Source organism: Tachypleus tridentatus, chromosome 1 (assembly GCF_004210375.1).
Source record: "Tachypleus tridentatus isolate NWPU-2018 chromosome 1, ASM421037v1, whole genome shotgun sequence".
Classification (NCBI taxonomy): domain Eukaryota; kingdom Metazoa; phylum Arthropoda; class Merostomata; order Xiphosura; family Limulidae; genus Tachypleus; species Tachypleus tridentatus.
This window is the reverse complement of record NC_134825.1, coordinates 165596166-165610512: the sequence shown is the minus strand read 5'-3', so window position 1 is coordinate 165610512 and position 14347 is coordinate 165596166. Positions and strand designations below refer to the sequence as shown.

Sequence of the window (14347 nt, the reverse complement as noted above, 5' to 3'; positions counted from 1 at the left end):
TGCAATAGTGGTGTGGGGGGGGAGCAGCTGATCAGGTCTCTCTCCTTACCTACTCCACTGATTGGAGAATGTTTTGTTTTGTGTGGTGAGTGTGTTGGACATTCCCTGTCATCTGAAGCTTTTGAAACTTTTGGTATGTTGCCTTACTTATAGATGGTTCCTGTTATTATCATTGTTCAAATCTTTCTTCAGTAATGTAGAGGACTTAAATTTGGTTAATCACATGGCACATCTTTATATTTGTTATTCTGCTTCAGACTGAAATTTGTTGTCAGTGCTGTAAAAAATTATAAGCATAATTCTTGTACAAGCAACAAACTGTACATATGTATATATCATATGGCTTTCCTGGTGTAGTTTCTAAATGGTGTTTAAAAAATTATTGGTTGTCCTGTATAGATATATATTTCATTGTGCACACTACATTCAAGTAGTGATGTGATTATCATAAAAATGTCTGGTTGCTGCTTTTTAAGTTTTTAAGAAGAGTTTTTTTATTGCAAGTATATTTTCACACCCTTTTTCAAAGCTTACTTTATGTAGTAAATAAGCACAAATACTTACATGAGAATTTATATGAAAGGTTTCAGGAGTTTTGTATAAATAGAGCTAGCATTTATTGGAATATTGATTTATGTGATTTGAATTATTTTGATAGCTCGTAAAAAGTTTCCAAATTATGTAAATTTTTCTTCGTGTAGTTGGAGCCTCACAAGTAAAGTGGAACAAAGTGACGTCAAATCTTCTGGCAACTGCTCATGAAGGGGACATCCGACTTTGGGATCCTCGGGTATATTTAAGTACTATTTCATCATAGTTTTAGGATCATGGTTTTTAGGAAGCAAAAGTAAAATATATTATGTGCTTTGTGCATCATATTGTTTTTTTCAAATATAATATCTTCTTCAGTTAATACAAGGGTATAGACACTTTATCTGGTCTTACAACGAGGTAGGTTGATTTGACTGACCTTGTAACCACTACTTTACTCACTTTAATATTCATACTTAATTTTTTATAGACTTTTTGTATCTTCACAAAATTTGGCAGACTCTTAGTAAACGTTACAAGTCTTTTGTACACAAAATATCATATTTGGTGATGAAATATTTTTACTAAAAATTGTTTAATGAACATATATGTTGTTTCTGTATACTTCTCTGAATGCTAAGTAATTTCTACATTAAGATTAAAATACTTTTCTCTATTTAAAAAATATCTAATTGTATTTGTGTATTCTTTAAAACCTTCTAAATAAACTTTAAATGTTTTTTCTTTCAATAAATCTTTATATTTTATCTATCCTACTCTTATATTGGTTAGTTCAACTGTCTTTCTTACTACCAAAAATAAGAAAAAAAATCAAATCTAAATTACCTTTCTAGAATAACCTGAACTTGTAATATGGTAATACATTTTTTTATCCTAAATAGTTTTAAACTCATAATAATATGCATCTATTCATACTTAATTTTTGTTTTATTGATCTTTGAACTTTGTCTAACTAATATTCACGCCATTATAAATCACTTGACAAATGTGCAACTTCGTGCTATGCCCTCAAAGTACATCACACATGAACCATTTGCAAGTATACTTTTTGAAAATATTTTATTGTATTTTTATATTTTTTCACCTAATCTAACCATTAAATAACACGAGTTGCCTGTTTTTACATTTTACTTTTGTTATAATAAACAGAATACATGTGAAAAACAAGAAAAAAAGTATGTACCTCGGTCTTCGTTTTTGTACTGTTGGCTGTTGATGACACCTACCCTATTTTTCTGTACTAATAGTTATGCTGCACTAAATAATTTTTTTTAAATTTTAATTTAATAATGCACCAAATAACACAGAATAATAATGTACAAAAAGAGGACAATGACCCATAACTATCATAACTGTTCTGGTTTTCAAACTATTTGGCAAGAACTATTACAAATTTGTCTAAGCTGGTTGATATATTCCCCATGGGAATCAAGCTTAAAGTGAAAGTGACAGTTCTTTTTACACAAAATAACATATTACATCATTTCAAAGATGAAAAACTCTGCTTTCTATTGGCTATAAATACTATAGCATTGAACATTGGAGAGAGAGAACTATTGGCAGGTTCTCAGTATGACAGTGGGTGTAGCAAAAGGGGTCTGTTTGTCTACTTCATAGCTTCTGTAACCAAGTAAGATTGAAGGCCATGAAAATTATGTTTTGCCTAAGTGATAACAATGTTATAATGAGCAAGTTATGATAAATTTGTATTTTTTGAAGGGGTGGTAAATAAATTAGAGGGGATGCCTAGAGAGCAAATGTTAATTTCTACAGTCAGGGTAATTCTAGATTTTTTTTGATACTCTTACAAAAGGAAGAACTTAAAACTTGTATACTACTTAAGTATGGTGTACTAGCTATATTTTTATGCTATATTTACTGTCATTGCATAAAAAAGAAAGTATTAAATTAAATTTTGAATGTAATGCACTGTAAAAGATACTTATAGAGAGAGGTTAAAGCAACTTTTTTCCCACTAATATTAAAATTTATTGGTTAAAGAAATGTTTGTTCAGTAGTGAAATTGTTTAAAAAATAAGCATTGTTTTAGATGAAAAGTACAGATTTTGCTGCTTCCATAATATGAATGTGTTTTTCACTGAATGACTTGTTTTTAAAATTAGGCATTTAACTAAGAAACCTTCTGAAATTCATAAAATGTTAAAGAGACACAAAGGAGCTTATTTTACCCCATCCTGAACGTAATCACCCTTTACTACTTGTGTATTTAACAAATCTTTTCTTGAACTTTGTTAAATTTTTGTTTCAACTATTCTTGAAGGCAGATCATTCCAAAACCCAATCACTCTATGTGAAAAGTATTGTTGTATAAAGTGCAGATGACTCCTATGCTGTCCCCTGGTGGGACAGCTGTAAGCCTATGCATTTACAACACTAAAAATTGAGGGCTTTTTTAATTCCCCTTCGTGGACACAGCAGACTGTATGAAATTGGTTTGTTTTAAGAAAACACATTTAAGACCCCTGTGAATGTGTGATCTCTTATTCTGTTGTTTTTTTTGCTACTAAACACAGTTTTATGGATCTACAATACTGTGCAAAAGTGTTAGGAGAAGAGAATATTTTGTGTTATTTTGTCCATTTTATTGGGCTAATTTGTCCATGAATGTAAAATTTAAAGCTATGGTAATACTTTGCTGATTCCTCAACAACTAAATGGGCAAGGGTGAGAATACTTATTTTTTAGAATTCCCACATACTTATACCAAGGGAATGTTGTAAAGGTTTGCTTGAATGAACATACTGATCAAATTTAGGGTCGGGAATTAAATGTTATGGTACCCCATGCAGTGTCTTAGTTGTATAGAAAGAAGCCAGCATGTGGTATATATATATATATCATAAAGCATTTTAATAGCACTTCACAAATAAATCTTGATTACATGAGTGTTTAACAGTGTTTTAAGTTCTGTTGTCATGCCATAGCCCAAAAAGCATAAAGAAATGTCAGTAGAGCAGAAAGTTGACATAAAAGCTTTATGTGATGCTTGTTGGACTATTCAACAAATTGCTGCAAACTTGAAATGCTCCCCAAACATTGTCAAGGATACCCTAGATCATCAGACTCAGACAGGTGAATTTAAAAATAGGAAAGGAAGAGGAAGAACACCTAAACTCAATGATACTGATGTTAAGTATTTTTGTATATGTAGTGTTTGAGACAAAAGGAAGACTGACACTAGTCTCAAGCATGTAATAAACAACCATGCACCAAAAGACAGAAATCTGTCCAGATTTACAGTATTGAGTACTTGGCAAGACTGCAATTATTAAAGTAGGAGGACACACGAAGTATTAATTGTTTGCTGAAATCGACCACTCCCACTGAGTTTCTGTTGGCTAGATATGAAGGTCAATAAAATTTTGATGTTTTACCTGTGATCTACCTTTGTTCTTTGAAAGTAGCCTAAACTCTAATTTTTCACTTTGTCCTAACACTTTTGCCCAGTACTGTATACTATCAATGCCCTTTATAATCTTAAATACCTCAATCCAACCCTCTGACTGTTCTTCTCTCCAGAAAAAACAAACACAGAGGTTTTAGTCTCTCCTCTTAGGACAGTCTCACCATCCTAGGTATCTGTCATCCTGCTGGCTCTTCCCTGAACCATCTCCAACAATTCAATGTCGTTGTGTGATGAAGGGAGCTCAAAACTGTAAAAAATACTTTAATTGAGGCTTTATAAGTGATCTACACAGTGAAGCAATAATGTACATTGTCGTGTATTCAATATTTCTACAGATGCTACTCAAAATTCTGTTCACTCTAGCTACAGTACACTATTTAGGTGACTTAAGTGATGTTTTAATTACAACACCAAGACCTCTTTCTTCAACAAGTGTTTAATATATTTCAGTTTACATTGTAACAATAATTTGAATTGTGAAAACATAGATGCATCACCTTACATTTTGGATAGTTAAACATCATCTACTATGTATTGGTGGGCCAATATGTCAGGTGATCTAAATCTCCCCATAAGTGTACAGTATCTTTGATAAAATTAGCCACCCCAAAAATCTTAATGTTATCTGCAAACTCTAAAATTTTGTTACTCATTCCAGAATCAGTATCATTAATACCAATCACAAACAGCAGAGGACACAGCACACAGCCCAGAAGTAAACCACTTATAACTGAAATCCAGTGACACTGAATTTCATTTATAACTACTTAGCTTTCTACTCTCCAGTCAATTTTCTATCTAACTTAACATTTCTGCCACACTCACAAGTTTAATTTTTGTAACACGTTTTTTGTGAGGCATCTTATCAGCTGTTTTCTGAAAATCAATGTAAATCAAATCCACAGTATATTTTTTCATCAACCCTTTCAGTAACATCCTCAGAAAATGTGAGATTTGTTAAACAAGACTTTCTCTTAGTTAAACCATGCTGACTCATTGATACTTTATCAAACTGCTTTAACCCTTTCTTTCTGGGTATTCTTTACTATGCTTGAAATAAAATGTCAACATCTTATATTCAAAATTTTATTAAAATAATTTTTGGTTATGTTATACTAATTAATATAACCTAAAGTGGTAGCTAGTAATCCACATTTTAGAAGTATGTGAGTTTTAAGTTCCTAATTCTACAAGGCAATATTTATAAAAAAAAATCCTCAATTCCCTAAACATATGTGACATATTTTCTTTAGGCATCTTGTCTTCTCTATTTTACATACCACCCTTTGAAAAAAAGTATGAATTTAAATGTTAATTACTCACTATAGAACAATCTTCATGCAAATGAACAATAATTTTTAGTCTTCAATTTTTTGGGTTATAAAGCTATTGAATAGAAAATCAGATATCTACTATAACAACTTGTTACATCTTCTCTTTCAGAATTTAATACATTTAATGATACATTACCTATAATTATATAAAGTCAAGGTTTTCATATATCAAATGACTTATTGTGTTATAAACATATATTGTCAGTTTCAGAAGTTCAAGCAACATATACATGAGAAACTTAATTATTAGCTTTAATGAATTTGTAATGGCTCTGTTGCACAGCTAGAAAGCCAGACATTTTGAAAGTTAGGGGAAATTTTCTACTTTTTGCATATCAGTTCTTTGGTGCATTATTTAATTGAACAAAAATTTAGTGCATTATTATAAAAAAGTAAGCTTACTTGTCCTTGACAATCAGCAGCAAGAAAAAATAAGATCGAATAAGTACTTTATTTCGTGTTTTTCATGTTTATTCTTTATTATAAAAGTAACTAGAATGTAAAAATAGTGTTTTTTTCAGGTTAGTTAAGCTTAAATTAGGTGAAATAAATAATAATATAATAAAGTTTCATGAGGCATGCAAGGAAGTAGCATGCAGATAATGTAGTTTGATAGTGTTACGTGAGCTGCATGGTGTCCAGAGTGATTTACAACTCATAATGATGTGGATAATAGTTAGACATGGTTCAGAGAGCAATAAAATTTAATTATAAATAGATGTATACTGTTAAGAGCTTAAAGTTAATTAAGATAAATGAATGTTGTTTCATGTTACAATTTGAAGTCATTTTAGAAGGGAAAAAAGAGGTTTTGATGGTTACGAGATCGGTCAAATTGACAGATCCTATTTTGAGATATGGTAAAGAAAATAACAGATAAAATATAAAGTTTACTAAAAAAATTTCAGAAATGTATTTAGAAGGTTTTATGGATTACAGGAGGAAATTTGAGATTTTTCAGATGAAAAAAGTATTTTTAATTTTAACATGAAAGTTACTTTGCACAAGGACTATTAAAAAAATTAATATATTTATGGACAAATGTTTATTTTAGTTTATTAAAAATAATTCACTAAAAATATGATTTTTTCTTTGTGAAAGACTTAGTGTTAATTCAAAGAGTACAAAATTTTCTGAAGATTACATTATATTTACATTTAGAAATATTAAATCTATAAAGACTTTAAACAAGTATAAAGAGGTCATGTTTAAGTCAAATTGACTGTGTGGAGAGAGTTAACTGACTCCACAATGCATCTTCAATTACACTTTTCAAAAATTTCCAACTACTTATGTAAGACTAATCACTTTATAATGACCTGGAGAATGTTTATTACCTCCTTTTAATATTGGATTAACATTGCCAAATTTCTAGTCTTCTTATACCCTTTTAATATTCAATGACCTATAAAAAATGTGGTTCACAAATAAAATTTTTTGTGTTGTAGGCCCCAGCATGGGCAGGTAATTAAGGCACTCATCTTGTAATCTGAGTGTCAAGGGTACGAATCCCAGTAACGCCAAACATTCTCACCCTTTCAGCTGTGGGGGCATTATAATGTTATTGTCAATTTTGCTATTCATTGGTAAAATTGTAACCCAAGAGTTGGTGGTGGGTAGTGATGACTAGCTGCCTTTCCTCTAGTCTTGCACTGCAAAATTAGGGAAGGCTAGCACGGATAGCCTTTGTGTAGCTTTGCACAAAATTCCAAACAAACCAAACTTTTAAGTTGCTTTAACACTTTAGAATAAAAGTTGACTTATTAATGGGATATACCAATTTTAAGATTTCCCAGCTTCACTCTTAAAATTTCTTAACTTAAATTCTTTTACATCAATATATTTCTCATACATTAAGTGCTCTTGTTGAGGCATAATACTTACATCATCCTTTGTAAAACCTGAAAAGAATATATAATTTAATAAGTTTACTATCTCATAATTGTCTGAGATCAGCTCCATATTATAGTTTTTAAGAGCCCCAATCCCCATCCTAACATTGGTCTTACATCATATCTTATGTTTGACTTAACCCTCTCAGCCTAACTCTTTTTCATATACAGTTTATGCATTTGTAATGCCTCTTTTAACCAGCTCTGCTAAGTTCCTGTAGTCCTTCAAGTCCTCTTTGTTTCCAGTAAGTTTACATTTCTTGAATTGATAATGTTTAGTCCTAAAATGTTCTCAAGTATATATTAACCATAATGGTTTATTACACTCCATTCTCCTTGTTTTCTGTATGGAATATTTTTATGTTTGCATATCAATTTTTTCCTAAATGCTTCCCATACCTATTGAAAGTCCTCTACCAACTCTTTAGTCCAGTCTATGAAAGCCAAATCATGTTTCATTCCATCAAAGTTGGCTTTCCTAAAAATTTGTTTTCCTAGTCATATTTTACACCCGATGTAATTGAATACGCCTGAAGGTAGATAAGTTGGGGGTTGAAAACAGGGAACATTTGATTTTCATTGTTTCTGGATATTATTAAACATGTTGAAAGAATCTCAAAGGAAATGGTCATAATGTTTGTTACAGAAAGGAACAAGCCCAGTCCAGTACATTGCTGCACATCTTTCGAAGATATATGGTTTAGATTGGAGCCCATCACAAGAGTACCAGTTGGCATCTTGTAGCCAGGATTTCAGTGTAAAGGTACCTTTTAAGAATGAATCATATGAAACTTCCAGTATGCTAATGATTTAGTATGTGCATTTGCACATTTAACCAGCAGCTGGTATTTTATATGCAATAAGAGAAGAAGTGATTGTGAGGAATAAAGCAGATATTGTTACCATAGGAATATTTTAATTAATTTTAAATAATTAACTTGTGTATTTTGGTAGTAACATAAATTGTTTACCATAATGCTGCTTTTATTTAGAATGTTTTAATATTATGCCTAATTTTTTATGTAATATTCAAAAATATTTTTAAATTGATAATAAAATTTGTTCTATATCTTCTAGAAAACAAATATTCTGTTTTAGTGAAGATATGTTTAAGTATATTTTATGACATCTCTAAACTGCAAGTCATAACAGTAATTTATAATTTTTAAGAACATTTTCAAAACCTGTTTTCAGTCAAAAACGTGCAAGTAGTAGTAACATTTAGTTTCTTCTCAAATGAATATTTGATATATATTTGTTGTTTTAGTTTTGGGATGTGACAAATCCTAGAAAAGTTGAGAGCAATTTAGTTACTGGATCTCCAGTTTGGAGAGCTAGATATACTGTAAGTAGATCTTTTGTTTCACTTTGTAGTAGCTTCTAATATTAGAGTAAAAAATAAACCCTGTTTGATTATTAATTCTTTTCCCAAGAGGATGAAGTTCTAAAAGTCCAAAGAGGAGAAATGTAATGTTATAGAAATATTTTTATTTCATTGTTTTTTTTTTCCTTCCACTGGTATTTTCCTGACCTGTGCAGATGTTTTTGTCTTTGTCTTAAAATAGTTTGACATTTTGACATGTTTGTATTATGACCACTGTATGAGCAGAAAAGCATTTTCATTGTTGGAAATTCTAGATAGTTTTAAACTTTTTTGATTCTGTTTGATGCTAATTTCAAGCCATTTGGAGAAGGGATGATCACAGCTGTCGTTCCTCAGCTGAGACGGGGAGAGAACAGCCTTGTTCTCTGGAATACTTCTAGCATGGCTCTTCCTGTTCACACTTTTGTGGGTCACTCTGATGTTGTCCTAGAGTTTGGGTGTGTTAAGTCAGGAGAAGGTAACTTAAAATTGTTCTTTTATGCAATTATTTGAGAAAGTTAAAAACTTTACACACAATAATTTTTTAGTCAGTAGGTTAATAAACTTAGTAACACTGAGGTAAGCAATTTTTGCCTGGGATAAAGGTAAGGTGTATTTATTTTATAAAATAGTGTTTATCTCAGGTTTTTATAGTGATTATTTAAAGATTTTAAGTGCATAATTAAGGTGAGATGATAATTATGATTTTGTCTTAGGTTTAAAATTCAAATATCAGTTTAAACTGTGTAGGTTATGCAGCTCAAAAATTATTTTTCTGTAGCTTGGAAATAGTCATTGACTTTTCAAGAAATGTAAAATGAACATACACAATTATCAAGGTAGTGAAGAATTGATTATTGTATAACAACAAAAAAGATCATGCTTTATGTGATTATTTTGAATGTTAGATATGATTCATTGAGTTTTTTGTCATTAAATATTTTACTAAAATTGTTTTTTTTTTCACTTTTTTAAAAAAAAGATTATCAACTGCTAACATGGTCTAAAGATCAAAGTTTACGTGTCTGGAGCATTGATTTACAGATACAGCAGGTTAGTCTTAGCCTAAGGTTTATGTTGTACTTAAGTAAAATAGTCTGTAAAAATTAAAGTTTTAAAATGTCATTTTTGTCATAAAACCAGGATCCAGTGTAAGGTGTGTGCATGTGATCTGAACAAAAATATTAAATGAAGCTATTGTGATGGTAATAATTTATTATGTACACGTATACCTTCAAATCATGAGGTAGGTTAAAAAAACACGTTGATATTATTCAAGTACCAGTTATTGGCCAGGTGGGTTAAGGCATTTGATTCATAATCTGAGGGTCATGGGTTCAAATCCCTGTTGCACCAAACATGCTCTCCCTTTCAACTGTAGGGATGTTATAATGTGATGGTCAATCACACTATTCATTGGTAAAAGAGTAGCCCAAGAGTTGGTGGTGGGTGGTGATGACTAGCTGCCTTCCCTCTAGTCTTACACTGCTAAGTTAGGTATGGCTAGTGCAGTTAGCCCTCGAGTAGTTTTGCACGAAATTCCAAAACAAACAAACAAACAAACAAATTTCAATATTTAGGAATCTTATACATTTTTTTCAGTATAAGTTAAGATTTATTTACAATAATCTTTTTTTTTTTTACATTTATGACCTCTGAGAAATTTGAAAGCTTTTTTTTCTGTACTTTATTAGTTTTCTTATGTGGGAAATTTATCCAGCTTTAATACCAGGGTTTTGAAATATTAATTGTACATGCTTTCTAACTTGGGCCTTAGTGAATCAGAAAAATAAGAAAGTCTGTTTTTACTTGTGCATTTAATTATTGTAATTTCTAAGTTTTCTTCTTTCATTTGATGTGCTTTTCTTGAATTAGTTTCATATTACTATTGTTTATTTATTATTCGTCTTCTAAGTGGTTGTTGAATATTATTTTATCAAACAGCTGTGTGGACGTGAAAAGTGTCTTGAAGAAGATGGAGAAAACATTTCTCTGGGAGCAGTAGCTGTTAATGATTTGGATGCAGCTGAAACCATCAGTCAGTCTTCTCAAACCAGTTTACGGGATACTGATGGAACAGGTCGGATTACTCCACCTGAGACCACTACTGATAAAAATGATGATCAGTTACTGAACGACCAAAAATCTCCAGTTGCCCAGAGCCCATTACCATCTCAGCCACAGACTCTTCAACAAGAATTTACACTGATTAATTTGAATATTCCAAACATTAGCATTGATGAGGTACGTAAAAAATAAAGCATCGGTCTTACAAAAAGTAGTGGCTTTGTGTGATAGATTTTTCTTTTACGAACCAGAACTACAATCAGATACAGGATGTTTTTATTTATATTGTAATTAGAATAATATTTATCATGATGTGTTTGAGAAAACATGGCTATTTATATATGATTTGTTTATGGGACTTAAAATCTGGTAACACTAATGGAATTTCTTTAAACATATTAATCCTTTGTGGTATTTCAGTAAAACGTCATATTTTCGGTTCTCAGTAATTGTGAGTAACCTATTTATTTCTAAACAACTTGGAGAGAAATTCAGTGTAAGCTATTTAATATTAGGGATTGACTCCTAAAAGTGATTTCAAGTCTAAAAGTTGCACATAAACAGTTGAGCTTATTGGGGTATATTGTAAGAGTGGCATGAAGAGTAGTGTAGAAAAAACTAAGAAACTTGAGCAGTAATTTAATGAAGTATCAGGAGAGTAATACAGTTAAAAAAACATTATTAGAAATTTATTGTTTAAAATCAGAACTACATATTTTAAGGTACATATTTTGAAAATTTATTTTATTATTGTCCTTTGACTTCTCAATGTAAACCATAAATACATAAAGTGAATATAAGATGTGCCCACCCATTGGCACAGCAGTAAGTTTGAAGGCTTATAATATTAAAATCTAGGTTTTTGTAAGTGTGGTGGGCACAACATAGATAGCCCATTTTATAACTTTGAGGTCAATAACAAATAAACAAAAACTAAAAAAGTTTGAACAGTGCTCATAGGTAAGAACACTTCCTTTTTAAAAAAATATAAGAAAACAGAACCAAAAACCTTTGTACTGTTCATTGTTTGAGTCCACTAAACAGTTTATCAGGAAATCTTAATTTCCATGTATGTGTGTGTGTGTGTGAGAACAAATAGAAGGAACAAGATGCTAATACTGGTGTATCAACAACCACAGAATAAGCTTGGTGAATAGACAAAGCACTGTTGTTAATATTGAAATTTCCTATGCCTTTTTATCAGTTTTTGTTTCACCCAAAAATGAAAAAGTAAATATTTTGAAAAAAATTTAAATAAACAATTTGAATGTTACTGTATTGTTTTACACCAATTATCTAAATGCTTTGAAAACACAGTAATTAATTTCATGCATAACTGTTGGTTGTATTAATCATAATTTATACATGTTAGTATTGAGATCATGGTGGTAATCAGGGATAACTTCCATAGGAGGTGATGTGACATTTCAAAAGTAAGTTTAGAGAATGTTTTGAAGTTAAGCAGACTATAGAATAGCTTGAGAATGCTATGGTTAATCGTGTTAGGAGTAGGCATGTTGTAAAATGGATAAAAAGTCAAGAATGACAACCAGCTCTACAAAAATCTCCTGATTCTTGAAAGACTGAATACTGAATTCAGTGGACTTCACATAAACTGTACATTAACATTCTTTAGAAAATGGAAAAATGTGCATTGGAATAACATTTGTAATTATATACTTCCAAATTTTATAATTTAGAATACTATTTTCATAGTTGTTTTTTTTAAATAAGTGTGAAGAGAATTTGGATAGAGTGAGTTCTTAATTGAGTTAGATTTAATTAATATTTTGGAACTTAAAAGTTGAACCAGCAACTTTTGATGTAGAAGGTTACCTAAGAAACTGCAGCAAGAAACTTACAGTAGCATCATGTTTGATCCCATATTTGTAAGAATAACTACTGAAGCTTTTGGAAGTTCTTTCTGCTTCATGACTGGACTTTTAGTTTTTACTGTGAAGTTAAATTTGTAGAATTTTGGAAATAAAGTAAAGTGAGAAATTCTTCTTTGGATGAACTGTAAGTTAGACTAACTTATTGAATGAACAAACTTTCAACAATGGATACTTTTAAAGCAGAAGTTAGTCAGACAAAATGAAGCAATAGATGTTGTGTTGGAATTCTATAAATGCTCGTATGAGGTACTAAATGGAATCAGTTACTAGTTTAAAGGTTAGTCATTATAATTGGCCTTAGACATTCTGGGAAAACATACTGTTTTTAGGTACATAACAATTGCAAATGAAGATTCAACATTATGCATGACATGTCATTGAGCCACAGTCTGTTACTCCAAGACTTTAAGTAGAGAAAGATACCAACTGAGGAAGTTTTTCTGAACAAGGGAAACATGATTCCAGCTGTCTGAGAAAAGTTCAAGTTTTTCAGAAGGTTTAAGAAATATTGGTTCTTTTGTGAACTATACTTCATTCCATTATTGACAGTTCTCTGCAGTATTGTCATATTGTTGATTTTTAAAGTTTTTTCATGCAATTTTTAAGTATATATCATACATTATTATTTATGATCAGTTTAGATTCAGATGTTTTACAGATGTGTTTAAATCAGAATTACTGTAGCTTGTGAGTTGCTGAAAACATTTACTGTGACGAGGGCATTGTTTATAGAAAATATTTAGGAGACCTTTGTATAGTTATATTGAATTAAAGTCTGATTCAGATTCTTTCAAATAATGGCCTCTGTCATGGATTTATGGTGCCTACTGTAAAATATAATGTGTGAACACTAAGTAATACTTGTGTTTTGGTAACAGATGTGATATATATCATCACAGTACAACTGGTAGTAATTGTTATCATATTCTTTACTGACCTATTAAAGGATCCTGTTTAACCAACCTGGACATCATGTAGTTTACCTGTGGTGGTAAACACAAAATGAATAATTTAAAAATGCATCATAAACAAAATATATTAAAATGGATTTAAGTTTTTATTGTCTTGATTCTGTCTAGTATATTCATTTGTCTTGTGTCTTACCAGATGGACCCCACTAAGCGCACCTGCACAGTGACAGCAGTTCATGGAAAGCACTGTGTGTGTCTCAAGTTGACCTTTCCAGTATCTTATCCTTACAAGGCTCCTCCAACTTTTCAGTTTTCCAAAAGAACAACAGTGAATAACAATCTTAAAACAAAGCTCATAAAGGTATTGTTAAAAATATAGTGTTGTTGATTTTTTTTGAGAGGGAGGGAGGAAAATTATTAGTTGTTTTAAGTTATGTTTAGTAAAAAAGAAATCTAAACATTTCCAACAGACAGTCATATAAATGTCTAAAGAAATCTGGTTTTCTCCTGTCTTGTGTATATTATACTTCTAAACTTTGCTGTAAAATTTCTGAGTACTTGAGGTTAATCTGAAAAACTGTTTTTATTGTGTACTAGAAATTGCTGTATAGACTCCAGTTTTTCTGCACTTTACCAGTTGTATTACCTGTTACTGTGTTTATAAAAACAACAACATAAACTGTACGTCTCCAAACCTTTACCTGAACTGGGTATATGTTATTTCCCAATGTTATTCAGGAAAAATAGCAAAATTATTCTCAGAATCCTCATTAAGTTCATTACCATTGTGGTTATGAAGCAACATTTGAATTAATTTGACAGATAATAAACTTGATTACACTATGTAACACAGATTTTGTTCCTGGATAGTATGTGTTATTTGTTAATTGCTTATGTTATAAAAGT

At 30.7% G+C, this 14347-nt stretch overlaps 1 protein-coding gene across 3 annotated transcripts in view; it reads left to right on the top strand.

The window, feature by feature from the left end:
- The window catches only part of Wdr59 (WD repeat domain 59), a 77274-nt gene that overhangs the window by 22489 nt on the left and 40438 nt on the right, over nt 1–14347 (top strand). For all 3 annotated transcript variants that reach the window (XM_076462472.1, XM_076462463.1, XM_076462455.1), the window contains exons 7-13: nt 702–790; nt 7852–7968; nt 8473–8550; nt 8887–9046; nt 9551–9621; nt 10513–10812; nt 13638–13802. In XM_076462472.1, the coding sequence (XP_076318587.1) occupies nt 702–790; nt 7852–7968; nt 8473–8550; nt 8887–9046; nt 9551–9621; nt 10513–10812; nt 13638–13802 (980 nt within the window). The remainder of the gene's footprint in view (nt 1–701; nt 791–7851; nt 7969–8472; nt 8551–8886; nt 9047–9550; nt 9622–10512; nt 10813–13637; nt 13803–14347) is intronic.